Consider the following 27802-nt stretch of genomic DNA (forward strand, 5'->3'; position numbering starts at 1 on the left):
CATCATCCGCTGCACCGAGACGCTCACTCATGCTACCGCACCTCTCTCAAAAACCTTCTCAAGTAAGGGTATTCCTTCCACCTAACGACCTCGTAATAATGGATTACCCGCGACCTCGTGGGAGCAGAATCGTCTGGTATTTCTGAAGGGTACTCATGTATCTTCATGGGTATGATAAGGGAAATTGAGCGTTTAGTTACACAGTGTGGCATCTTCGTTGTTGAATTGCGATTGGCGTTGCAAAGTTGGCCGTTAAGGTGATTCGATGGACGCCATATTTTTTGTCAGAACGGCATGCGATATATCGCATCAATTGGTTCCATTTTTTCAGCTACTCGTCGTTTTTCTCCAATTTTGAGATCGCAATTCTGTTGTCAGGAGACTAAAGCACTCTTTCACCAATTTTAACATAGAAATTCAACGTAATAAAGGCGTGGTTTTTTTAGAGAGAAAATATCGCATTCGATACTGATATCGGAATTGCACTCAAATGCGATATTTTCTCTCTAAAAAAACCATGCCTTTTTTACGTTGAATTTCTTTGTTAAAATTGTTAATTGAGTGCTTTAGTCTCCTGACAACAGAATTGCGATCTCAAAATTTGAGAAAAATGACGAGTAGCTGAAAAAATTGAACCAACTGATGAGATATATTGCATGCCGTTCTGACACCAAATATGGCGTCCATCGAATCACCTTAAAGCAACTTAGACGCTCAGGAAATACCAAACGTTGGTGGTAGTCATGGATGCAACTATTCGCACTTCCCGGATGTGCGTGTTGCGTGCAAGAAACAGAGGGCGTTTGCGGTTTTTCGTATTGGTATTTTTTGAACTGCATTTGGCGTTGCAAACTTGGCCGTTTAACCGCAACTTGGACGCTCAGGAAAAACCGAACGTTTACGGTATGCGTGGATGCAACTACTCACGCTTCCTGGATGTGCGTGTTGCCTGCAAAAAGATGAAGGCGATTTCGGTTTTTCATGTTCGTGCAGGCCTGCAGGAAAGCGAGGAATACATTGGCTGACGAGGCCTTAACGAACAAGGAGCGACTTTGAATGCAACCCTAAGTCGTCTTATTGGCCAAAATATGAATTGAGAAAAAGAGTAAAATATTATTTTGGCTTTTTTTCGCTTCTTCTTCTTTTTTTCCGCTCAAGCACGTCACAATTTACCCAGATTGCGCCTTAAGGAGTCACTTGACTCGATTCACTATATGTCGTATGCTGCCGTGCTGAGGAAACCTTCAGGCGTTGCCAAATTTCCTTCAATAAATCCCGAATATCAGGAAAATCTGTGGATATTTCTACTCCAATTTTTCACAGGATCCTGCTCGTAGTTTGATGTAAAAAGTCTGAAAATTCCAAGGAAAAATAATCGTGACTTTCCTCATAAATAAACATTTTATCGAATGAAATTTGGCAACTCTCGAATGTTCATACGCCGTTTTTCCTCAGCACGCAGTATGGAGCTTCTGAAACTTTGGCCGGAAGGCGACATAATGTGCCCGACATTTTCCACCTCCGAATACAAAGTAGGCGAGTTTTTCCCTTCCAGATCGGCGCCACCGGTTGCACCGGTAATTGACGTTTAATGGAGACCCGTGCACATCGCGGAGCACACCTTCCGGAAGGCGACTGTACTCAAAAGAGCCGTTTAGATATTTAACGACGGCTCATTGCCATATCGCGCGAAACCCCTTTCACCGGCTCGGGCCGGCCCCGATAGATCGTTTTCGATAGTGGTTCGATGTATCGTTTGGCTCAAAACAATAGAACATAACCTCAAACAAAACTCTCAGGATTTCGGCCGGAAAAGCTGAAAATGAGAAAATTCCTAACTACTTCACCTTGCAATGCCATTTAGTACTCATAAGAATCAAAAATCTATCAGAAAAACCCCGTTTCCTCAGATTACTCGATTGACTTTTGAAGCGATGTTTACATGTTGAACCAATCGATATCGATACAATCTCACCTATTTGATGTATCGAAAACGATCTAATACGGATGGGCGGCTCCCGTTTTTCCGCGGTATTTTTCGCCGCGATCGGGTTAAAGACTTGTTGAATAATGAATAGCGGAGTCTAAAAGCGGAGTAATGGGGCCGACACGCGGCCAGAAGCATCTGTCGAACCCGCTTTCTTCGGGGATCGATCACTTCCCGCCGCACGCGCGCGTCCTGCGCCGCTGTCGAGCGCGCACCGGCAAAGACGCTCAGATATCTGATTATTGAAATTTATAGACAAAGCGATAGACAAAGAAGACATAGGGAACGTGGAACAGTCTATTTGGTTGGAACGGATTGTTGTCATACTCTGGGGAAACAAAAAAAAAAAAAAAAAAAAAAAAAAAAAAAAAAAAAAAAAAACCACTTTGGATCTAGAGTCCAGACTCTTCAAAACATTCACAAAAAAAGGACTCTTGATTCAATCAGATTTAAGCTTGGATCAAAAGGAAATCCGCTCAAATTAAGAGGCTTGGTTCTTGACTTAAGCTTAAATCTGATTGAATCAAGAGTATTTCTTCTTATCGATGTTGTTAAGAGTCTGGACTCTAGATCCAATGTGTTCCTTTTTTCCAGTGTAGAGCCAAGGTGTCTAGAATCAGGATTTTCCCGATTCTATCAGAATTTGAGGCCAATCAGGATTTGATCCCGATTACATCAGGATCTGAGGAAAAATCGGTCGTAAAATCAGGATTTGAGGAAAGTCGGCCGTTCGATCGGATTTTTTAACCGAGCTATTTTTGTGAAGTTTAATTCGCCTTGCGTGAAGACAGGGTTTGATCAGGATTTGGATAAAGTATGAAATCAGGATTTGGCAGTCAAAAATCAGGAAAAATCAGGATTTCATCAAGATTTCCCACAGTGAAAAAAAAAAAAACTAGACACCCTGTAGACTAAGGGGAAAAATAATGAACTAACAATAGGATTTTTCGCGGGTTGTCGCGAATATTACTGAAATTAGACAAAGCTCGTTTGGTTTAGAATGATTCTTTCGCGTTTTCAATGGACGCGCGCATCGTGTTTGACGTATCATTTACCTTCGCAGAAATGTATTCGCCAATCAATATATGTTCATGGTTTAGTGACTCGTGTTCGATGCGCTCATGCATGTTCCACGCTAATTATTAATTAAGAAACACGTATCAATATGCTTCAATACGTACCTTGTCCATTGCTCCATTAGAATGTCGTGTTAACTAAATGCAGGTCATTTCATCAGTTTTGTATTACCGCGCTAATATGGGACCGTGTTTGCATAAGTAGCCAATACCAAACGGACGTAGAGGGAATTGGACGTATCTCTGTCAAACGGAACTAAGTGCATTAAGGATGAGCATTGAGACCCATTAGAATGTATGCATAGCAGGGCTCACTCCCTAATAGACATAGTTCCGTTTGGCAGAAATGCGTCCAATTAATAGTTTAATATCAAAGCCGGTGGATGACAAACGCATGAGGTAAATTGATCTGCAGCAGTTGAATGAGTGCAGATGAAACACGGGGCTATTGAGTATTGCATCCGTTCATTCGAGAAAGCTTGTTTGTGCGTTTGTCAAGCGAATACTTTGCAGCGCTTCAAGGATTCGCGACAATTCGCACGCAGAAATAGCCTATTTTGAAAGGGGTTTCAGTAGAAAATGTCGAGTTGTGGCAACGTTGCTTGTGTCATATCATCAAACGGTACTGGACCGATGTCTGCAATTGATAACATGCATGCATAGAGGATTAATCAGGTGGATTCGCAGTCCTGATAAGACCAACTTTATGCTCAATGCAATGGCCTCATTTCTGATTTCTAAATTAGAAATGTGCAGCTTTCCAGAAGAAAAGAGCTCTTTAGTTTCGAAGAGTTCTAATGGACGTTTTCAAATCAAAAGTAACTGCACACGCACAGTTAAAAACTGTACTTATATTTAGTGTCAACATGGTAAGTAGAAGACGAAGTAACCTCTAAGTGGGCTTAATATTTTTTGGTTGGATTTTTTTAAGGGACAATTGAGAAGCTTGGAGGACAAGGCGCATAAGTGGAGTTTTTAATAGACTAATAATTGGATCGCATGTAGCAAAAACGAACCAGCGTGATTATAGTGTTGTAAAAATGTGGTTTCCTCTTAATTATCTAAAACATCTCCCAGAATAGCAAAAAGTTTTTTCTTCCCGCCGAATGATTGTTAATTTTAAAAAAAATAATAAACCACTAGACAAGATACGAATTTCAGCATTCTGATACATGTTTCTTAACCAAACTTTCACGTAGAACACGATACGCACAACACAAATTACCGAAATCAACTCCTTACGAAGATATTTGATGATTCCTGAAGCGTGAATTCAAACTACCCGCTCATTAAAACTCAATGCTCTACGTAATTCACATCGCGCGCTAAATGTTATCATGACAGTCTCTGCGATATGAAAATCTGGCAACCTCAATCTTGACGCTTTGGCTCAGCCATAGCAAATTGCTTATAGTTTGAACAACACATGGTGGAAAATGAACATTGCTCGATTGAAAAGCTTGCTGAAACCGTTGTGGTGCGTGATTTGACTCACGTAGAGCTTTGAGTTTCTTGTGAGCAGGCAGTTCAAATTCCTCGTAACCAATGTGAAATAAAAACGTTAATATCTTCGTTAGGAGTTAGTATCGGTAATTTTCGTTGTGCAAATCGTGTTTTACGTAAAATTTTGGTTTAGTAACATGTATCAGATTGCTTAAATTCGTATCCTGTCTAGTGGTCCATTGTGTAAGTTTAAATACTGCGCATAAGTATGTTAGAAAGAAGAAAAGAAGATGCGCACTGTTAAAAACACTGCTATTGCGCTGGTTCTTTTTTGCTTAATGCGATCCAATTAATAAAAAACTAATCTTAAAAAACGAAAAATCGGTCGATCAACCAAGTCCGTCTGGATAATCTGACCGGAAAAAAATAACTTAGACTAACCGTAAAGACGGAGACTTTTCACTGTGTAAGAATCACCTCTGCCAACTTACCAACATCGGTTATTATCCACACTCATTTGCATTTTGCGATATTCCTCCCACCTCCTCGTTGCCTTTATTCGTCGCTTGGCTGGCATAAGCGCGTAACTACACATTGAGATGAGCCCCGAAAAGCATTGAGTTGTATGGACGATAGGGCTCATTGAAGAGTGTAGCTACGCCCTTATGTTAGCAGGGCGACGTATTATTCACATCCTCTCTCATTACAACTCTAACGAACCTCAAGCCGGCTACGGAATAATGCATGCTGCCTCTCTTTTAATCGACTTGAATGACGTCACTCATTCGCGAACTTGGAGCGGTTCTTACCTCATGAAAAAATCATCCGCGGCGGATACAATCGATCGGGGTTGATAAGGGGGTTGAACTTCGGCTCAAGTGCACGACCCGAATCGCGAAGAAGACTCCCGCTATTCGTGTCGATGTGTCGCAGGCAAATAGTGAAATCAGGCATTTTGTCAAATGCCTAGGCAGATAGCCAAATTTTGATTGTCTACAAAATTTTGTGAATTTATGGCGAAGAGCTCATGAGTTTTCAATATTTGTGGAAAAATATCCCATCAAACCTACAAACTCTATGTGTCTCTTCCTCTTAAATTGCTTCTCATATTTTTATATGTTGAAATTCTAAAAATGCTGTATTCTCTGACATGCTGAACATATCAGGATAAGTGTCTACTCAGGAGCTGAAAACCGTTTAAAATACAATGTCGTGGTGTAAATTTTTACTGAGAATTGTTTCTTACGGGCTCGATTAATTATTTTGTCTAAAATTGGGAAAAGAATCAGAATTTCAATCTTAGCTAGAATATTTGACTATTTGCCTAGGCATTTGACAAAATGCCTTATTTTATTTTACTATTTGCCTGCGACAGATGTACATCAGGCAGTGGAATCCGGTTGATGACATGTAGCAAGAACCGCATTTTTGAAAGAAGCACTGGAAAAAAACGCATCGGATCTAGAGTCCAGACTCTTAAAAACATCGACAATAGAAAAATGCTCTTGATTCAATCAGATTTAAGCTTAAATCAAGAACCAAGCCTCTTAATTTGAGCGGATTTCCTTTTGTTTTAAGCTTAAATCTGATTGAATCAAGAGTCCTTTTTCTTGTCAATGTTTTCAAGAGTTTGGACCCTAGATCGAATGTGTCTTTTTTTCCATTGATGTACATCAGGCCGTGGAATCCGGTTGATGACATTTAGCGAAAATCGCATTTTTGAAAGAAGAGGTAAGAAAAGGAGGATGCCATGAAATCTGCCGGAAATCGGTGCCCAGTGGATCGAGTCGATCAAGTCATAAAAAATTTAAACTTAATAGGTAAGATAATGTTTATAAGCCAAAAGATCACCATGATAAAAACAACAGAAAAGGGAAGAGCATTCAAACAAACAAAAATAATAATCAACATTTATATAAGAACAGAACCGTTATTTAAAGTAAGTCAGCTCAATCTAAAGACCGTCGAGGTGTAGCATGAATTTTTCAACTAAAACTGGAAATTTTGATGTTTAATTTGCCAAATTTGAAGTTTCATGGGTGCTCGGACGGGAAAATTTCACGAGGAAACCAATGGAGCCATTTTTAAAACTTCAAAGTTTTGTACGAACAGAATCATGAGCTTTTAAAGTTTCCAAAGTCTGTCTGACTTCCCCCATTGACTCGGTGCACTATCTATGCGGCGTACTCGAATAAGAATTATCGCGGGCAATGAAAGGCTCGCCTGCGTGCACCATATATAGCGCCTTCGACATCGTGGAGATACTTCAAACGCTACACCGTTACACACAAACTCCGCTGTGCAAATTGCCTACACTGCGCCTGCTGGAGTTTACACCTTGTTTTGAGGTGTATGTGTACCCCATCCACACGCGATCCACGGCGCGATTTGCTGGTAGTGGAATATTCTGTCGTTTCAGCGAAGAGAGCGGCAAGTGCAAAAGTTAAGTTTTGAGAGAATTGGCTCACTAGCGTCTGCAAAGGGAAAATTTTATTTAAAGAAGGTTCCGTTTTTCGTCTAATTTCCACCAATCATCCGAGAAGTTCTTGTAGATCGTTTAGATGATTAAAAATCAACCGATTTCATTTGAGTAATATATGAAAAGGGTGTTATTTATTTTCATGTAAGGCTAGTCTAAGATAAGACAACCATAAAAGCTATTCTCTGCGTGCTATCATGGTTGCGTTTTGGACACACAAAGAACTCATTTTCAGGTTAAAAATAGGAAGAAAATGGAGGCATTTTACTCAAAAGCGCAGGCTTTATTTGCTCTCTGGAGTAATAATAGTCCTTTCCGTTTTGTCTGATACGTCAATGTTTGCGCACCAATGGCTTTCTCATACGTCTCGTTTTTATAAGGCAAATGTTACCTTCTTAGCTATTTTGGTGATTTCATCTAAAGGAGATTAGACAAATTTAAAAGAAACGCGATTTCAATAATTTGAGAGTTACGGCTCTCTCTCTGTTATCGCAGCAGATATAGCAAATTATTGCAGTAAAAAGAGGATGTCATCAAATGTTCTCAGTATAGTTTTCTAACTCTGAGAGCGCTGGCGGAAATGAATAGAACGGAATTATTGAGCGACAACGGAAAAGCGAGTTCCCCAGTGTGTAAATGAAACGGCACAATGATAATAACATAATGAACGAATTTTCTCTGGGGCCGCGTGGACTGCATTCAAGAGGAACAAAGGCCGAAAATTAGTTGCACCGGTGGCAGACTGCACCTAGACACACTTAAAAAAGAGTATAAACCGCGAAACAAGATGCAAATTTTGGTATTATGATACATGTTCCTCCAGCAAAATTCCACGTACTAAACGATTTTGCATCGGAAATCGTCGAAAGTATCTCCCATAACTATGATTCACATTTTATATTAAAATTTACATTCCTGATGTTTACATTTTTCGAGGCATTTTCGGTCGTAAAAAATCATAAATATATTTGAGTTGAATCGCACACATTAAACGTAACCGTAACAGGCTCTGCGGTATGGGCTCGTGACAACTTAAATTTTGGCGCTTCGCTCAGCTGTTTCACGTTGTTGTTGTCACACTTTGAACAACACAGGGTGCGGAAAGAGCACTGCCTTATGAAATAGCCTGCCAGAACCGTTTCTCTCGTGGGAGAGATATTTCAATTTTCCGTAGACAAAGGTAAATAAAATTGTATAACCTTGTTAACACTGGAAAAAAAAACATAAAACACATTGGATCTAGAGTCCAGACTCTTAAAAACATTGACAAGAAAAAATACTCTTGATTCAATCAGATTTAAGCTTAAATCAAGAACCAACATTCTTAATTTGAGCGGATTTTCTTTTGATTTAAGCTTACATCTGATCGAATCAAGAGTCCTTTTTCTTGTCAATGTTTTCACGAGTCTGGACTCTAGATCCAATGTGTTCTTTTTCCAGTGAAGAGTTAATTGCAGTTATTGAAATTGTGCCGATCGACTTGTACGCGAAATTTTGAAGAGAAAACACACATTAGAATGGCTCAATTTGCACCTAGTCTGGCGATCTATTACAATATTTAAAGAAAAGATTTGGCATCGGTACACCATAACGAACTTAATAGTGTCCGCTTCCTAACGGAATCGGAAAACCGCAATGAATACTGAGTTCCGGCGTGGCCGTGGATATATTGCCGACTCTCAATGCTTGAGTGCTCTTATGAATAATTCCATGGTGGCCGGCGAAATGAGACTGTCTACATTAAGAATTCTTTTAAAGCACGTGTCTATTTAGATGCGAGTATAAATCAATATGGAGAGAAAACCCTTAGTCGAATTCCGCAAGCGTATTTTGGCTTAGAGGACTCACTGAAAAAAAAATCTAGGTGTTTCTACTAAGAAAAGGGTAAAATTTCCAAGAATTTAGGGTTTTATTTGATCCCAGTTTTTTTTGGTAAAATTACCATTTATGGAATTGGTAATTTCACCGAGAAATCTCGGTAAAATTATTGAACTTTCTTGGTAATTTTACTGGATCTTGGTAAAAACGCCAATATTTTTTATCGACTGTGGTAAAATTACCGTGATAAAATGGCAAAGTTATCGGGAATTGATTACCAATAAAAGTGGTATTCTTACCTGAAAAATACAGTAAAAATACCGGTTTCTAGGTAAGCTTACCAGTCTGTCTTGGTAAAGTTACCAATAATTGGTAAATAAAGTGAGATGGTAAAGGTACCAACGGACCGTGGTAAAAACGCCGAGTGTTTTTTTCAGTGTAGAGGACTGAGGCGGTGTCTTTGGTTGAGAATACCAAAAGCCTCAATAAGTCATGTTCAATGCGGTGAACTGAGATTCATTTCTTAACACCGAGTAACTGCTCTTGAAGCACTGTCTGTTTCTTGACTTAGAAGTGGTGTAAAAAATTATTTCAATACACAAGTTAGGAAACCCTTTTTGTTCTTTTCTAAGTAATTCATATGAAATTTACATCATAAAATTTATGGAAAAAAATTGGCGTCAATTTTTCTTTAATTCTAAAATGTACTTTATATTAATTCTAAACACAAAATAAACTGCAGAATACGCAACATTTAAAATGAAATTTGTAAAATTGACTAAGGCACGGTGATTTATATGAAGAAACTCGTGAAAGTTCAAGATGCTGGAATTTTTACCCAAGAAAGAATAAAAAGAGTTTCCTATTCGGGATTTTTGAACAGTTTCGCCAAGCAGTCTATATCGACTGAAGTATATTGTTTCCCTGTATTGGGACTTGGGTTCACCAAGCTCAGCGCGGCATTAGCGTACATAAGAAGCAAAGGGTAACGTTAAATTTAATTAGGCTGATCTCGGTTGAATCCGTCCAGATAAAAAAAAGAAAAGAAAATATTTTAAATCTTTGCTCAGAGCTTTTCATTTATGACTTGAGTCATCGACGCCCTTCTTTCAAACTTTTTACATCGTCCCTTTTTACCCGAGTGAAAGAGAAATCTGAGGACACCACGACGGTTAGGCAACATGCGCCGCCGCTGTGTTCTGCAGTTTGCATAACCCGCAATCATCATCGCCATTCCTGACAGAGCCTCCTTACAAACCTAGAATGCCTGGGGGGCCTTTCCGCGATGAAATGCTCGGTCTATCTCGTCAAGGCTCGTAGTTCCATCCTTTCTCTGTGCAGCCGCGATTCGCTCGGGCCACCATCCCATCTCGAGGAGCAGCCGTTGCCTTCTCGGTGGAAATCAAAGAGGAATCACTGGGAACGAAGCACGGCTATGAAGGCCGTAATTAGAGGTTGTATACTGCCTTGCCGCGTAAAAACTTCGTAGGAACTGGAGCCCCTTTATACTGAGAGTAAAGACAATTTCTGATTGACTCGCGTATTTTAGGCCTTCATAGTGTCACAACGGGAATAAAGATTACATTTTCACCGACTGCAAAGATTATCAACTAGAATGGACCAAGGAATAGGAGGTCAGGGGGTCTACAAGTCCGGAATTTCCGGGAAGTCCCGAAATGGTACTGATTTTTCAAGCGCGGTCCGGAAAATAGGGGGTCAGGGTGTCTACAGGTCCGGAAATAGTACTGACTTTTCAAGCGCGGTTCGGAATTACTGAAAAAGTGCGAAAATCCCGCAAGAAGGTCCTGAATTTTTTTTTTTTTTTTTGTCGTTTTTGTCGCAATTTGAGCGAGGAATTCAAATTTTTTAAATTTTTCGAATTTCGTCGATTGAGGGTACTGAAAAAGTACTGAATTTCTCCGGTGAGGAGGTACTAAATTTCTTGGGAATGTATCGAAAAAGTACTGTAAAAATACTAATTTTTGGCCAACCTGTTTTAGTAAACACTCTGGGGGTAAGGCAAGGAACAAATGGAATGAGAGAGAGATTGGAAATAGGAATTCGGGAATAGGTTGATCAAATATTACGGAACATAAGCCACCTTGTCTCAACTCTCTCTATAAAATGACTCTAGTATATATACTATAGAGTACCTTTATAGACAGAGTATGGCCATTCGTATCTTTTTACTACAGAAAAACTGTGCCGCTTTTTGACTGGTCGACGAATTATTAGGCTTCATGGTGCTCTTACGGCCGTAAATAAACAAACAAGATGGCGGCTCACCGTAACGTTGATAAGAGGCTAAAATTTGAAAAAATTTCAATTACACGGCAGTAACAATTTAAACTAGCATATCTACGAATAACACACAAAAAACACATTAAAACATTGTTAAATCGCCTTTCACCTTTATCACAGGAGGATGTAAGATGTGCATGACCTCAATCTTCCTTGCTGATAACAGCCATCTTTTTTGTTTATTTATGGCCGTAAGAACATCGTGTCAGCCTATTTTTACAAGACTAATGAAAAACCGGAATAGAAATGGCCATACTCTGTCTATAAAGGTACTCTAGTATACTAGAATTCTAGAGGCAGGTTGAAATCAAGAGGCGCTCCATATCGGCTGAGCACTTAAAATGTTTTGATGCACAACCTTACAACACGGAAAATGGGCTTGGGCGAAAAACGGATTGCTTGTATGCCCTGCTATGTTCATAACGTGCACGAGTCATCTCATGCGGGCCATTGGAACGAGCGCTATTTGGACGTTTTTCAATCAAAAGGAACTACATCCACTGCGACATGGGCCCTGCCGTGCATGTATTCTTGCGAGACTCAGGGCTCATGCTATTATGAAGATAGTTCCTTCTGATTTAAAAACGTTTATTTAACCTCTCGAGAGCACACGTTATCCCCGTAAGCTCTCTCAATGTTCCGTGAACGATCCAAGCGTCAGGCACTCATGACCCTTGAAGCTCATGAGATGTTGCAGAATTCGAGGACCAACCGGACGAGCTGTGCGGAAAAGGACTATGTTCAAATCACCGAGTCGGTTGCGCTTGTCGTGGAATCGCTTTTTGGATGGTGTAAGCTCATTAGTTGGATTGCATTTTGCAAAAAGGAACCAAGAGCATTCCAATGTTGCTAGGATCGTGCAACTTACATTCTTTGAAATTAAAGTACTGGAAACATGCAAATTAAATTTACAAAGGTAATTGCCGTCCTGCGTTTATAGTTTACTAGGGGGCTATTCCCCCTGGCCGCTACGCGGCCCAACCCCCAGATGACGCTTCGCGTTCTCTTAGGCCCGCGTCGACATTAGAACGACCAAAAAAATGAAAAGATTTTCATACCCGATTCTCATTTATCCAATTCTCTCTGGCCGGGAGCAATCGGACAAATAAGAATCGATTGAAAAAATCGGCATTTATTGAGCTATTCAATGTATATTGCTTTACAACTTTGATGAAAAAAATATGTGCTGTACTACTTATTTTTCACCCACTCGAGTTGCCCATTTTGAAGAGAAAATGATTTCAGAAATTGCATCATTATACTGATCTGCGGGCGGAGTCAGGAAAACAAGTTAATAAATTACTCCCCCCGGGTGGACCAATCCGCCCAGTGGAGTGTTTTCCGGAGCCAATTAGTAAATCATTCCGCAGATTACTATCCACTAAAATCGTCGTATGAACTAGAGTCCCTTTATACCGAGAAGGAAGACAATTTCTGATTGGCTCGCGTATTTTAGGCCTTCATAGTGTCACAAGCGGGAATAAAGATTACATTTTCACCGACTGCAAAGATTATGAACTAAAATGGACCAGGAAACAGGTGGTCAGAGTGTTTACAAGTCCGGAATTTCCGGAAAGTCCCGAAATAGTACTGATTTTTCAAGCGCGGTCCGGAAAATAGGGGGTCAGGGTGTCTACAGGTCCGGAATTTCCGGAAAGTCCTGAAATAGTACTGATTTTCCAAGCGCGGTACGGAATTACTGAAAAAGTGCAAAAATTCCGCAAGAAGGTCCTTCATTTCTTTGTCATTTTTGTCGCAAACTGAGCGAGGAATTCAAATTTTTGAAATTTTTCGAATTTCGTCAATTGGGTGTACCGAAAAAATTCAAAATTTCTCTGTTGAGGAGGTGCTAAATTTCTTGGGAATGTACCGAAAAAGTACCGTTAAAATACTCTCTTCGAATCGAATATGTGCTGTACTCCTTATTTTTTACCCACTCGAGTTGCCCATTTTGAAGAGAAAATAATTTCAGAAATTGCATCATTATACTGATCTGCGGGCGGAGTCAGGAAAACAAGTTGATAAATTACTCCCCCCGGGTGGACCGATCCGCCCAGTGGAGCGTTTTCCGGAGCCAATTAGTAAATCATTCCGCAGATGACTATCCACTTGAGATTTCCCACAATTTCCCGCGAATAAATTAAAAGCTGAGATCCCTCTCTTGAGAAGCGTATCGATGGAAGTTCGAGAGAGACGTATATGGAAGTGCCCGCTACTAATTGAGCCTTTATTTCAATTGGTATTTCATTTATATGATCCACTTGAAATAGTATGTCGCTGACGAAGAAGTTTATACCCCTGCAAATATGCCATTATCGAAATTGCGCCCATATTTGTGGAATTATTACAAAAACGAGAATCAAGAAGAGGTATGGAAATGAAACCTTAAACATTTTCAACAGGGTCTCTAGGATGCGGCATATACGAGAAATTACGAATGATGAATTTTGAAATTGACACGAGACCCCGCCAAAACGTTCCTAATAGTATAAAAACAAACGTTGTAGAACAGTTTTGCATCATCCGCGGCGAATACAATCGATTGGGGTTGATAAGGGGGTTGAACTTCGGCTCAAGTGCACGACCCGAACCGCGAAGAAGACTCCCGCTATTTATGTCGATGTACATCAGACAATGGAATCCGATTGATGATATGTAGCAAAAATCGCATTTTTGAAAGAAGAGGTAAGAAAAGGAGGATGCCATGAAATCTGCCAGAAATCAGCGCCCAGTGGATCGAGTCGATCAAGTCATAAACAATTTAAACTTAATAGGTAAGATAATGTTTATAAGCCAAAAGATCACCATGATAAAAACAACAGAAAAGGGAATAGTATTCAAACAAACAAAAATAATAGTCAACATTTATATAAGAACACAACTGTTATTTAAAGTAAGTCAGCTCAATCTAAAGATCGTCGAGGTGTGGCATGAATTTTTCAACTAAAACTTCAAATTTTGATGTTTAATTTGCCAAATTTTGAAGTTTTATGGGTGCTCGGATGGGAATATTTCACGGTTTTGTACGAACAGAATTATGAGCTTTTAAAGTTTCCAAAGTCTGTCTGACTTCCTCCATTGACTCGATCTATGCAGCGTACTCGAATAAGAATTATCGCGGGCAATGAAAGGCTCGCCCGCGCGCACTATATATAGCGCCTTCAACATCGTGGAGATACTGCAAACGCTACACCGTTACACATAAACTCCGCTGCGCAAATTGCCTTCACTGCGCCTGCTGGAGTTTACACCTTGTTTCGGGGTGTATGTGTAACCCATCCACACGCGATTCAAGGCGCGAATCGCTGGTAGTGGAATGGTCCCTCGTTAATTTTTAGGCCGAATCTACCCTGTGCCCTATGCTTCAATTGAAATGGAAGGATTTTTCCTACGTTGATTTTTTATGAAAAAAGTTGAATTTATTGAAATATTAGATGGAAGCAGCGGAACGATTGCAATATCATGGGGAACTTCATGACAATAAATAGGATCAGCCTTCGACCTACTAAATCTAGTTTTTTAAACTATATATACCTGCAGTGAGAAAAAATGACAACGTATGTAGTGGGTAGTGAAAAGATAATTGGGAAATGTCAGCGAAAAAAATTACATATTCCTTTCACGGGCGGACAGACATAAACTTTCAATAGTAAGCTCTGTACGTACGTTAGAAAGGATTGTGGGGAAGGGGGGGGGGGGAGGATTTGAATGTGCTTCAGTATGCGGAACCTCCTCTTCCCATCCTTGCTTCGTGCACTTCCGACGGTAATTTCAAATCTTTCCTCCATCTCAATGGAAATTCGTCTTTTCGTGAGACGTATCCTACCGTAAACAGTGCAAATCTATACAAATCGGAGTTAAATTGTTTTCCGATGCTTTTCGTCGTGCTAAGTAAAAACGTCGAATGAGCATTCGAATGTTGCCAAATTTCCTGTCAGATAATATTTATTTTTGAGAAAAACCATGAATATTCTTCCTTTGGTATTTAAGGACTTTCCAGATTATATTACGGACAAAATCCTCTGAAAAATCGGAAGAAAAATATTCTCAAATTATCTGAAAATTCGTTATTTGTCGAAAGAAAATCGGCAACGCCTGATGACTCGTACGGCGTTTATCTTTAGCACGGTAGCAGTGGACTTTGTCGAGCACGAAGACAAATTGCATCCTTTCACTGTTCTATCATTGACTTGTAACAAAAACTTAATCTGAGACTCTGCTTGTTGAAGAATTAGTGTCTGCGTTTTTTAATGTGCATGCCCTGCTTACACCCTGATATTAAAGCTAAATGAAAATGTTGGATTCATTTTCTACTTTGCTCGTAAAATTCAAAATGATGGGAATTGAGTTGACTCGACTAGGTTTTACATTTTTATTCGCTTGTTTACGAGCTCGATTTTTTGCTCAACGCAAAGTTGTTTGTTTCGGAACGTAACAATTTTAAATTTGCATATAAACTGCAGCTTGAAGGATCCTCGGAATCACTGGATGGTTTTGAGCTGTGGTCTCCTTTTTTTGTGAAATCTTCTGTGGGAAGGATAAAAATGGCATCCTAACTTGCGTTAAATTTACATTTCTAACTATACTTTCTTCCAACTCTTCCGCTAACTCAAATATCGACGGTGTAACTACCAAACCACGTATCTCGTTTGCGATGTTTAAAAATCTCCGCCCTTATTTTATTTTTGTAAATGAGAACAAACGTATATCATTCCTTGAGTTTTTCACAGATTTTTCTTCGCAGAAAGAAGGAAATTCACAGAAGTTTTCAAGAATGGGCCTGTTGCATGCAAGAGATACAGCCGCGCGAATTAACTTTTTAAAGGTTAAAATGACACGAAAATTACGATGGTCACATTAAAAAAGTCTGAAATACACTCCTTACTGCGCAATTTGCGTTGTTAGGAACGCGTTTTTTCAAATTTCCCGCGTCTGGGGGCAGTTTTCTATTCACCGGAAACGAGCAAACGGCGGACTCGGTGATTTCCGGAAGATGCCGAGTCGTTGTTGTTGTTGTTGTTGTTGTTGTTGTTGTTGTTGTTGTTGTTGTTGTTATTTTTTCCTTCAGTTTGTTTACAAACCCAACGTGATCTCTCATAGTGGTCCATATACGCTTTATGCGCTAACCAATCGATCAACTTTTAAATATCCAACGCAATCCTCCTACATTTCATTTGACGATATCACGAGCTCCGATTTTTAGGTTATGTTGTCTGTTTTAGTTGACCGGAAATAGCCGCGAGTTGCCGTTAATTGTTTCCGTTAGAAAACTGCCCCCAGACGCGGGAAATTTGAAAAAGCGCGTTCCTAACAACGCAAATTGCGCAGTAAGGAGTGTATTTCAGACTTTTTTAATGTGACCATCGTAATTTTCGTGTCATTTAACCTCTGAAAAGTCTATTCGCACGGCTGTATCTCTTGCATGCAACAGGCCCATTGACGTTGAGTGGTTTTCCATTTAAAAAAGAAACTATGACAGGAAGTCTACAATGTCGCAAATCGAGACACGTGGTCTGGCAGTTTCACCATTGGTATGCTAATATGCACGCTTAAAACACTTTTCCTGAGTTGTCCATAAAATGAATCTATAGCACCCATTATTCTCCGGCCTATTAGTGTTATTATACACTTAAAAAACCAATGTATTTTTCGGAAATTGAAAAAAAATGCGTTGAAAGTAAGTGATATTTTACTTAATCGATACAGTAGACAACGCTGTAATTAAGTCTCGGTGTAATAGAAACTATAGCGAGGCGCCCTTAGTTAGTGCCGCATGCACGGACACTATAATCGAATTTCATTAGGACGCTCGGATTCAACGATGACCATACGTATTTCATTAGAACTAGAGAGAGTCTAGACAACGCGACTCATGGATGTCACGAACGGGAATAAAGATTACACAAATCGGACGTTTTTTGTAATCTTTGATGAACCCATTTCCGAATTCCTGTCTCTGTCCCCTCTCTCATTCAGCCGTAACCCCTACTCCCCGGTCCATTCCGGTTTATAATATTTGCAATTGGTGGAAATGTAATCATTATTCCCGTTTGTGGCACTGAGAAGGCCTAAAATACGGGATCAATCAGAAATGAATTTGCATTGTTTTTACTCTCAGTATATAGAGCGCCTGGATGCAAGATGCAACTATACGGGCTCCATGGATACGCGTGTTGCATACGCCCGAGAGTGAAGGCGTTTTGACTCTGCGGACACAATTTATGACTAATCTGCAGCGCACTGCAGGTCGGATTCGGAGGATGGTGATGGGTCACTAAATCACGAACGAATTTTGACTTGCAAATATAGTAATCTTGAGATAAATGACGCGTATACAACACTAAGCGCACATTGAAAGCGCTAGATAGTAACGCAGAAACCGAGATGTACGTAGTTCGAATAGCCCAACTTTTCCGCAAAGAAAGGCCCCGGTTTCGCGCGGAACCGAAACTCTGTGTGCATTGAGACATGAGCCCTGAGACCCATAAGAAGAGATGCATAACAGGGCTCACGTCATGATGCACATAGTTCCTTTCGTAGAAATACGTCCACTCAATCTTCTCACCCGGTACTTTCAGAATATTAACTAAAAAAACACGAGGCTTAGTGACCCGTGCTTAAAAAATTAGAGGAGAAACATCTTCAAAAATTCACTGGAATACATTGGATCTAGAGTCCAGACTCTTGAAAACATCGACAAGAAAAAGAACCCTTGATTCAATCAGAATCTAGCTTAAATCAAGAACCAAGCCTTGACCCATGCTTAAAAAATTAGAGGAGAAACATCTTCAAAAATTCACTGGAAAAAATACATTGGATCTAGAGTCCAGACTCTTGCAAACATCGACAAGAAAAAGAACTCTTGATTCAATCAGAATCTAGCTTAAATCAAGAACCAAGCCTTGACCCATGCTTAAAAAATTAGTCCAGACTCTTGAAAACGTCGACAGGAAAAAGAACTCTTGATTCAATCAGAATCTAGCTTAGATCAAGAACCAAGCCTTGACCCATGCTTAAAAAATTAGAGGAGAAACATCTTCAAAAATTCACTGGAAAAAAATACATTGGATCTAGAGTCCAGACTCTTGCAAACATCGACAAGAAAAAGAACTCTTGATTCAATCAGAATCTAGCTTAATATAAATCCAGAACCAAGTTTCTTAATTTAAGCGAATTTCGTTTTGATTCAAGCAAAAATCCGATTCAATCAAGAGTATTTTTTCTTGTCAATGTTCTCAAGAGTCTGGACTATAGATCCAATAAGTTTTTTTTTTTTTTTCCGGTGCGTATTTCTGCCAATCAGAACTATGTGCATTATGAGACATGAGCCTTTAGATCCATAAGCCGAGATGCATAAGAGGGCTCACGTCATAAAGTACATAGTCTCTTTTGGCAGAAATACGTCCACTCAATCTTCTCACCCGGTACTTTCAGAATATTAACCAAAAAACACAAGGCTTAGTGACCCATATGCTTAAACAATTAGAGGAGACACATCCTCAAAAATGCATGGTTCATCAAACAAAATCTGGCAACGTTCGAATGTTCATACGGCGTTTTTCCTCGAGACGGCAGAACACCATGTCTCCCCGGCGGGAAAAATCGGAAGTTCGTCAACTCGAGGAGAAAAATGAACCGGCGCTGATGACGTCGACGTCTCTGCTATCCAGACACAATGCCTGATTTATGACTCGAAAAAAGAAACTTTTTTTCCATCCCCCCTCCCCCTCCCCCCCTCGCCGGAGTGGTGGGACGCCGTCCCCGATGAATCCCGAAAAGTCCCCTCATCCAACAGTGGCATGGCGTGCTTTTCGATATATCGAGTGCTCTGCCATTTAAACCTATGGAAAAGGATCGATGTACAGGGTGTTCGCAGGGAACACCTTAACAATCGATTCTTTACCATAGGTTTAAATGGCAGAACAATCGATGTATCGCAAAGCGAGGGATCGCTAGCTCCGGGGAGCGGCCCCGCGAGGAGCTTCGTCGAGAAGAGGATTTAAATATGACTCGAGACGGCTGCGATTTTGAATTAATCTCTCGGCGGGGAATATGCTGGCGTTCGTTAAAGTTCTCCGCGGGAAAAAATGATATTCTAACGCGTTTAAAAATATAATTACGTGATTACACTCAGCGCGTTTTTATAATCCGCGAGATAGCGGTTTGAAGTGAACTCGCTAGTTTGTTCCCGCTTAGCCGGGCACTGTTGTGTATTGTTGTTTTATCTCCGTTTTTACAGTCGCACTAGCGTGACCGAATGATGAACCTGAGTGCTTGAATGCGTGCCTTGTCTGGTGGTTGATTATGGAAGGTATGGATCTGATCGGAAAGAATCGATTGAAAAATATAACCTTGCATTGATGGACGTAAAGCGATCGACATCGATTCCATCAACAACCGTGAATCTATCGACAAGCCCGTGAATTGGTCGATAAACCCTTGTTTCGAACGACAAACCCGTGACTAGAGCGACAAACCCGTGCATTGGTGCAATCGAAAACACACCAACTCGGGTTTTTTTCGATTTTCACTTTTTTACGGTTTAGTAACACTTATGGATAGAAGCATCTGCACGCAAAAGGAAATTTCGAAATTGCAATCAGAAGTGCTCGAAACAGCGACGGGAAAAGGGAAAAATCGAAGTATTTTATTGGAAATACCAATTTTTGGCCATTTCAAGGGAAACGGGTGACCATCCGATTTTGCGATTTTATTTTTTCGGTTCAGTATACCTTGTACTTACAAGTTATATAAATATTCAAGCGTTATTCAGGTCGAAAAATATAAATTTTTCAGGGTAGGCTATGAAAAATCAGTATCTGAAAGTCGGTGAGAACGTAAACACACCAACTCGGAAATTTTTAAACGCTTAATTCTCTGTCATCAAACATGGTGTATTGATTTCAACTTGGTGCTTTCCAAAGTCTCTGAGTACTTGTCCTTTGGCACCAAAAAGGTTTTTCTTAAGCTAACTTCTTCGCCCGCTGCGCAGTTTTAGGTGTTTCCTGAACATTTTTTTTTTCCCCCGAGTTGGTGTGTTTTCGAACTCACTGATTCATTTCAAGTTTACATTTTTCGATTGATTCATGCCCATCGAATCCATACTCTCCGTCGATTATTACATACATACATATAGGTCGCTTTACAGCACTCCCTCGCGCTCTACGACCCCTAACCTCCACTGCTCTCTTTCAAACCACAAATCTTGGGGGATTGAGCACCTTAACATTTCCGCTTCAATCCCTTCCCTCCAACCTTTCATTGGGCGCCCTCTGCGTCTTCTCCCAGGAGGAACCCAGTCAAGGACCTTCTTCGGCAACCTGTCTCCTGCCATTCTCTGGACATGACCATACCAAATGAGTTGTTTTGTCATCATGTCATGCACGATGGTCTGCTTGGCATCCATGATCTCCCGTACCGTCTCATTCCTGACGCGATCCTTTCTGGAAGTACCAGCGGATCTACGCCAGAAGTCCATCTCTGTTGCCTCTAAAACCTCCCGGGTCCGCTGTTTCATCGGCCATACTTCACACCCGTAGGTTACTATGCTCTTGACAATCGCGTTGTAGATCCTTCTTTTGTTCTCTTTGGAGATCCTTTGGTCCCAAAGGACGATTATTATCATACCTAATACTTGAGGATTATTTCGATTACAACGAGGATATCTTGACGTTTTTTCAGGTGAAGTTCACGACAGAGTGCCCGGCGCAGGGGAACCGGAACTACATCCCGGTGGCGGACCTGTACTCGCGGAACTTCACGGACCCGAACGGGGAGTTCCAGCTGGAGCTGAGCATGGGCCACGTGCGGACCCTGTTCGACTCGGAGTTCCGCGTCGGGAGCTCCATCTTCGGGACGTACCACATCCCCTACCCCCTCCGCCACCACACCTCCCACCACCACAAGCCCGGCGCCTCCAACAAGCTCGAGACCACCTACTTCAGCTTCGGCGGCTTCGACTGGAACCTCGCTCTCTACCCCTACGGGATCAAGGACGGACACGCTGGTGAGTCAATCCAGCATCTAGTAGATGTAAAGGCATCCTCCGGGCTCATTGTTGAAATTAATAGACAAATCTATAGACAGAGGAGGCTTAGAGAGCATTGAGCGATCCTATCGGTTGAAATCCGCGGTTCTTCTAGACTAAGGGCGCAAAATGATGAACTATGGCAAGTAATGATGATTGATGAGCGTTGAAAATATGGTGTCTTTTAAAAGTGATCCTGCGGGCCGATTGTTGAAATGGAGATGTTGCATGTGTGAGGAATTTGCGATTTGACTGTTGATTCTTATGTAAAAGTTCGCAAGAAACACGATGGTGTCATTGGTTTTCTCTGAAATTAACTCCCAAGCTCATAAAAAGCTCTAAGGTTGAGGCCAAAATGGAGGGGACGCTATCCAACGCTGTTCTGAGAGTCCACCTCTACATCAAGACAAACTCCCCATTCAAAGATAGGGAGCAAATACATTGACAGGACTGCCACTTTATTTGGGGACTCTAAAACTGAAAACACGGCATCCCTGCTAATGTATTTGCTCCCTATCTTTGCATGGAGAGTTTGTCTTGATGTAGAGGTGGACTCTCAGGGCAGGGTGGGATATCCCCTCCATTTTGGCCTCAACTTGAGAGCTGTTTTTGAGCTTGTAAGATGATTTCAGAGAAAACCAGTAGCACCATCGTGTTTCTCGCAAACTTTTACACATGAATCAACTGTCAAATCGCAAATTCCTCACACATGCAACATCTAGAAAAAGAAGGCAAAGGGGGTATGGAGCGATCCTATTGGTTGAAAGTCGCGGTTCTTCTAGACTAAGGGGGACTACCAAACCAAGGATGGACGCACTGGTGAGTCGATCTTTATGGTGTCTTTTAAAAGTGATCCTGCGAGCTGATTGTTGAAGTTGATAAACAAGGCGATATACAAAGAATTCATTGAGAGTTTGAAGCCATCCTATCGGTTGAAATTCGCGGTTCTTATAGACTAAATGGGGACTACGGAATCAAGGATGGACACGCTGGTGAGTCAATCCATCATCTAAAAGATGAGGTGTCTATTGAAAGTGATCCTGCGGGCTGATTGTTGAAATTGATAGACAAAGCTATAGACAGAGGAGGCATAGAGAGCATGGAGCGATCCTATTAGTTGAAATCCGCGGTTCTTATAGACCAAGGGGGTAAAATGATGGACTATGTCAAGTAATGATAATTGATGAGCGTTAAAGAAAAAATCAAATAAAATTCGCCTTATTACGACTGAAGAATGTAAAGGTGAGCACTTTGATGAACGACTTTTTGCATATTAAGATACGATTGCTGGTTTTGGAAGGATAGGAGACTTTGAAAGAAAGGTGTCGCAGAGCTTCAGAGGACGCTATAAAAGCGGCTTTATGTGTATGTAGACTACCGCGGTGGATGACATCATTAACCGAAGTTTTCAAAACTCGATATCTTTGCTAATATTGTATTGAATGTATAAAGTTGCTAATCGGACAGATCCTAATATTTTTAGACCATGATTCTGAGACCAGTGCAATTGGCCCATTACCTTTCCCTATTATTCCCAGCGCGAAAAAAGATTGTACACAAAAAAGAGTCTTATTTTGACCCATAAAATTCAATCTGGCAGTACGGCAGTTCAACCAAAAGACACCACGTAATCATACCCATGGAAAAAAGCGGCCTCATAATTGGAACCACCGCTCTCTCCTCTAAGTTGCAGCATCTTTCATCCACCAGTCTATTCCATGTTGCGGTCGTTAGGATTACCAGGTAATATCAGCAATTACAAAACCTCCTTCCCAACCTTTTGTTGGATGGCCCTTCAAAACGCTTTGAGCCTAGCGCTGGAAACGATGATCAAGGAAAGGCGGGAAAACACCCTTTGTCAACGTCGCTAATCCTACCGGAAAAAGGAAAAAGGGTTTGGAGCAGAGACGCGAATAAGCGGATGAGTCGCTCTCTGAGCTGTCGCACTCGGACAAAACAGCGTATCTGTATGGACCTGTTAATGGAATCATGTGCGTTTTTTGTTCAGCACGACAGTAAATACCTGCCTACTGTACTGCCGCGCTAAGTAAAAACGCTGTATGAACCTTCAGGCGTTGCCAAATTTTCTTCGACAAAACACGAATTCCCTGGTAAACCCATGAATATTTTTCTTCCAATTTTTCAGGGAACATTTTGTGTATTTTGATCTAAAGTTCTTGAAAAGTTCAAGGAAAAATATTCATAATTTTCCTCATAAATAAACATTTTATTAAATGAAATTTGGCAACTCTCGAATGTTCATATAGCGTTCTTCCTTAGCAAGGCAGTTTTGTAATCATCGTGGGGGTTAATTTTTATAATTTGCTCTCCGACTTAATGGAACGACCCTGTTATCTCTGATTCTTAATCCTCTTGTTGCAGTAATGTTTTCAGGGCCTCCCTCTCATAGAAAACGATTTTTTCTTCTTTTTTTAGGGATTACGCATCGCTCTTTTCGTAGTTTCCCGCGCCGTAAAACCCCACTATACTCCACTCGGAAATTGTATTTTAACTAGAAAACTATTGAGCTTTTCTAACTTAAAATTTCATTAATATCATGTCTCATGGGGCTGCATCCAAAAATCTGTGACATTTTTAGAAAATTGCTAGGTGACGTTCCCGTCAGAAATTAATTTTTTTAAGTCGAATTTGCAACATTGGAATCTAGTTACGTCCCATCGTCTGGGTTACTAGTTTTACAGGAGAAATTCTAGACTAGGATACGAAATAGCAGACTAGACCAGAAAATAATATATAACTAGAAAACTATTGAGCCTTCTTAACTGAAAATTTCATTAATATCTCATGTGGCTATGCCCAAAAATCAGTGAAATTTGCAAATAAATTGCACGCTGATATTCCCGTCGCAAAATCAATATTTCAAGTCAAACTTGCTACGATGCTGCACTTATTCGCCTTGTCCTCCGAGCCCTTCAATTTATTGTAAGTAACATTTTTGTAAATCTTTGCGAGATAAAAGATTTGAAAAACTGAAATGTATCATTTTTACGTGTAGAACAGAAATCTCGCTCTGACTTGGATATTTTGACGTATTTCTGACAAACGGAACTATGTGCATCATGACGTGAGCTCTGTTATGCGTATATTCTCATGGGTCTCAGGGCTCATTACTTAGTGCACATAGTTCCGTTTGGCAGAAATACGCACTGGAAAAAGAAAAACACATTGGATTTAGAGTCCAGACTCTTGAAAACATTGACAAGAAAAAATACTCTTGATTCAATCAGATTTAAGCTTAAATCAAAAGGAAATCCGCTCAAATTAAGAGGCTTGGTTCTTGATTTAAGCAAAAATCCGATTGAATCAAGAAAATGGTTTCTTGTCGATGTTTTCAAGAGTCTGGACTCTAGATCCAATGTGTTTTTTTTCCAGTGCGTCCATTTTATCGGTCTTTTTCGGAGGTATCTCTTTGATACCGACAAGTTTTTTTTTTTTCAATTTGTTTCTCGATAGCAATTGATACCAGGGGAGAGACCAAAGCCCTGGCATGACTCACAGCTCGAGGAAAGGGCACTCGGATCCCTTTAGGTTATTTAATCTGCGCAGTTCAAACTTCACGAGGCCTCAAACTTTCCCCTGGGCTCGCCGCGCCGTGGAAACGCCTCAATTCACATTTAATTTTGCGCCTCCGCTCACAAAACGTCGTTCCTCCGACGTAAGACCGTATCTCTGTTTTCAGCATGAGCCCCAGAAAGCATGGATTAATATGTAAAACGAGGCTCAAGTGGAAATTGAGACGCGCTCTTCCGTTGGAGGAGCGACGAAAATAGAGGCCGCGTGCCTCTACGCCCTCGGAAACCGCAGTTCAGGTATCAAATGTTAAAACGCCCGAAAGTTTCGCGGGAACTTTAAACTTTTATGAATATAAGTCCGGTAAAATTTAAACTTGCATTATGTGTAACAATGTGTAAGTATCGTGTAAAACCACTTCCCAAGTAACTGTTTTCAACGGAAAAATCACGATATTTTGGAATTTAGTGGAAATATCTACAACCGACCTGTCTTGAGTGTCTTATTGACTACTGGTCTACTGTGCGGCGTCTCACTCTCAGTGGAAAAGGGCAAACAGAAAGTTATCAAAAGCGGCTTCAAGAGGGGAAAGTTCGGGACTGAGTTTTTGACGAGAAGTGCTTAACTCGTAGAAGCTAAGTATTTTTGAAACCGCCCACAGGCTATTATAGCAGTATAATAATAATCAAAAATAACTGAAGTTACCCACTGAATTTGGCGTTTCTTATTGGGAAGTTAGCTTTAAAAATGTCAGGCGGAAAGCTCCTGAACACCAATTTAAATTTGCAACCTCTTTGAAATCAGGCGCGACCCGCCAGCGGGCCGATTATTGAAATGTATAGACATAGAAGACAAAATGGATATGGAGAGATCCTATTGGTGGAAGTGGGTGGTTGCAATAAAGATGTTGCATGTGTGAGGAATTTGCGATTTGCAATCGATTCTTACGTAAAAGTTCCCGAGAAACACGATGATACCACTGGTTTTCTCTGAAATCATCTCCCAAGCTCAAAAAAAGCACTCAATTTGAGACCAAAATGGAGGGGATATCGCACCCTACCATCAGAGTCCACCTCTACATCAAAACAAAACTCTCCATGCAAAGATAGGGAGCAAATACATTTGCAGGGTTGCCACTTTACTTGGGGACTCCAAAACTGAAAACACGGCATCACTGCTAATGTATTTGCTCCCTATCTTTGCATGGAGAGTTTATTTTGATGTAGAGGTGGAATCTCAGGGTAGGGTGGGATATCCCATCCCTTTTGGCCTCACTTTGAGAGCTTTTTTTGAGCTTGGAAGATGATTTCAGAGAAAACCAGTGGCACCATCGTATTTCTTGCGAACTTTTACACAATAGTCAACAGTCAAATCGCAAATCCCCCAAACGTGCAACATCTTCATTGATGAAGACGGTAGGTCATGGACTAACTAACGGCAACTCTCCCTTTGCACTTTTGGGGAAGGCATTTCTCATTTTTGAGATTTGCGTTTTTGAACATTTACTCTTTTGGATACCGTCCAGAAAAACACCTCTTGAACTTTTGAGTGTTATCAAATCTCCTTCATATAATACTTAATTTATTTAGGGTATAGATAGTTCAAATGGAAATTTCTTGGTATTTTAGATCGATTTGAAGATGGACTTAACTGAAAAATTGGGGGAAAATATTCACAGGCTCCTCAGATGTTTTCCCTTTTTCCCCCCTCTCTTTTTCCTTTTCTTCTCTTTCTTTTTTCTTTTATCTTTCTAATCTTTGCAATAGCAGAAAGCTCTCACGGCGTTCTTTCTTATCGTGGCGGCATTGATATTCTGGAAAAATGCCGAGAGTATAGCGAAAACTTCAGGTTTCCGTCTCCCCTGTCACAATTTCGGAATAAACCAAGGCCGCAAACACCTGTTTCCCAACCCCTTTTACCTGTGATTTTCTCACGGATCCTTCCTCGGACGAACAACTAAATAATTCCTCAAGAAGAAATGCAACCCTGGTTGCCCCCTGTTCGAGCAAAAATCAAATTTCCACAATTTAATATAATTTTTTTTTTTTTTTTTTTATATCGTTCGACGATTGCGAAATACATTCCCATCTTATACGATTAATTCGATATCCAATACACGAGAAAATATCCTACAAGAAATGCTCATGACAATAAGTCCACCTCAAAATGTCAAACGCACATTTCCTAAAATGCAACTCGGTACGTTTCTGTAGAATGTGGTCCATTTCTGATCGAACATTTTGTACAGTGGTCATTTAAAATAGGACATTTCATCACCTTCCGGTCGAAGTATCACGAGCGCCATGACACGTTTCAAAATTTCCGCCGAAATTTAATTTTTTACACAGAAATTATTGGTTGAATCTGTTTGAAAGTTTCACTGAATTTCATTGGCTGCACAAAGAAAATTAACTAAAATTTTCGGACAGCTTCTTAGAACAATCTCCCTGTGAAATAATAAAATGGCGGCGTAAATTTTGAAACGTCGCATGGCACTTGTGATACTTTGGCCGGAGGGTGACGATATTCGTCGCAAAGAGCACTGAAAGTTAGCCCATCAACTCTTCGTAGGTCGTGGTCGGACCCTTCATAAAACGCCTTCAAATGCGTGTGATACTGTGCAACACACCGGAGTTGATATAATTGTATTTTTAGGTTGGAACCTAACTCGAGTAAATTGCTGTACCAAACAAGGCCTGTTAACCTTTTAACTGTTGTATCTCAAGTTATCTCGCATGATTTTTGCCCTAATTGTCTCTGAAAAAAACTTGTCCCTCAATTAATTTAAAAAAATAGAATAGAATTAACACTCTTGATGTGGCCAAAGAGGAAGGTTCACCGAAAGGAAAACCCGTTCTTAAAATTTTTATAGTTTTTAAGCTTGCCCAAAATATACCGGGGATTATTTTTTGACGGGAAACTCCATTTTTTTTTTAAATTTTCGAAATACAAAATGGTGGACGCGGCCTGAAGTGCTCTTCCAAAGTATCCATCCTTGCAGTTAAGCTTTTCAAACATATTCAACCAACAATATTCTCTGTAAAAAAATAAAATTTCGGCAGACATTTTAAAACGTCGCACAGTGCTTGTGATATTGTGACCGGAAGGTGACGATTTCCGACTTTCAGTCCAGTTTTAGT

The 27802-nt window shown here is 40.4% G+C and overlaps 1 protein-coding gene across 1 annotated transcript in view; it reads left to right on the plus strand.

Annotated features, from left to right (window-relative positions):
- Positions 1 to 27802, plus strand: part of LOC109038201 (uncharacterized) — a 244848-nt gene that overhangs the window by 107704 nt on the left and 109342 nt on the right. The window contains exon 3 of the mRNA XM_072304009.1: positions 20786 to 21110. Coding sequence (XP_072160110.1) covers positions 20786 to 21110 — 325 coding nt within the window. The remainder of the gene's footprint in view (positions 1 to 20785; positions 21111 to 27802) is intronic.

The sequence above is a fragment of the Bemisia tabaci genome, chromosome 9 (genome assembly GCF_918797505.1).
Source record: "Bemisia tabaci chromosome 9, PGI_BMITA_v3".
Lineage (NCBI taxonomy): Eukaryota > Metazoa > Arthropoda > Insecta > Hemiptera > Aleyrodidae > Bemisia > Bemisia tabaci.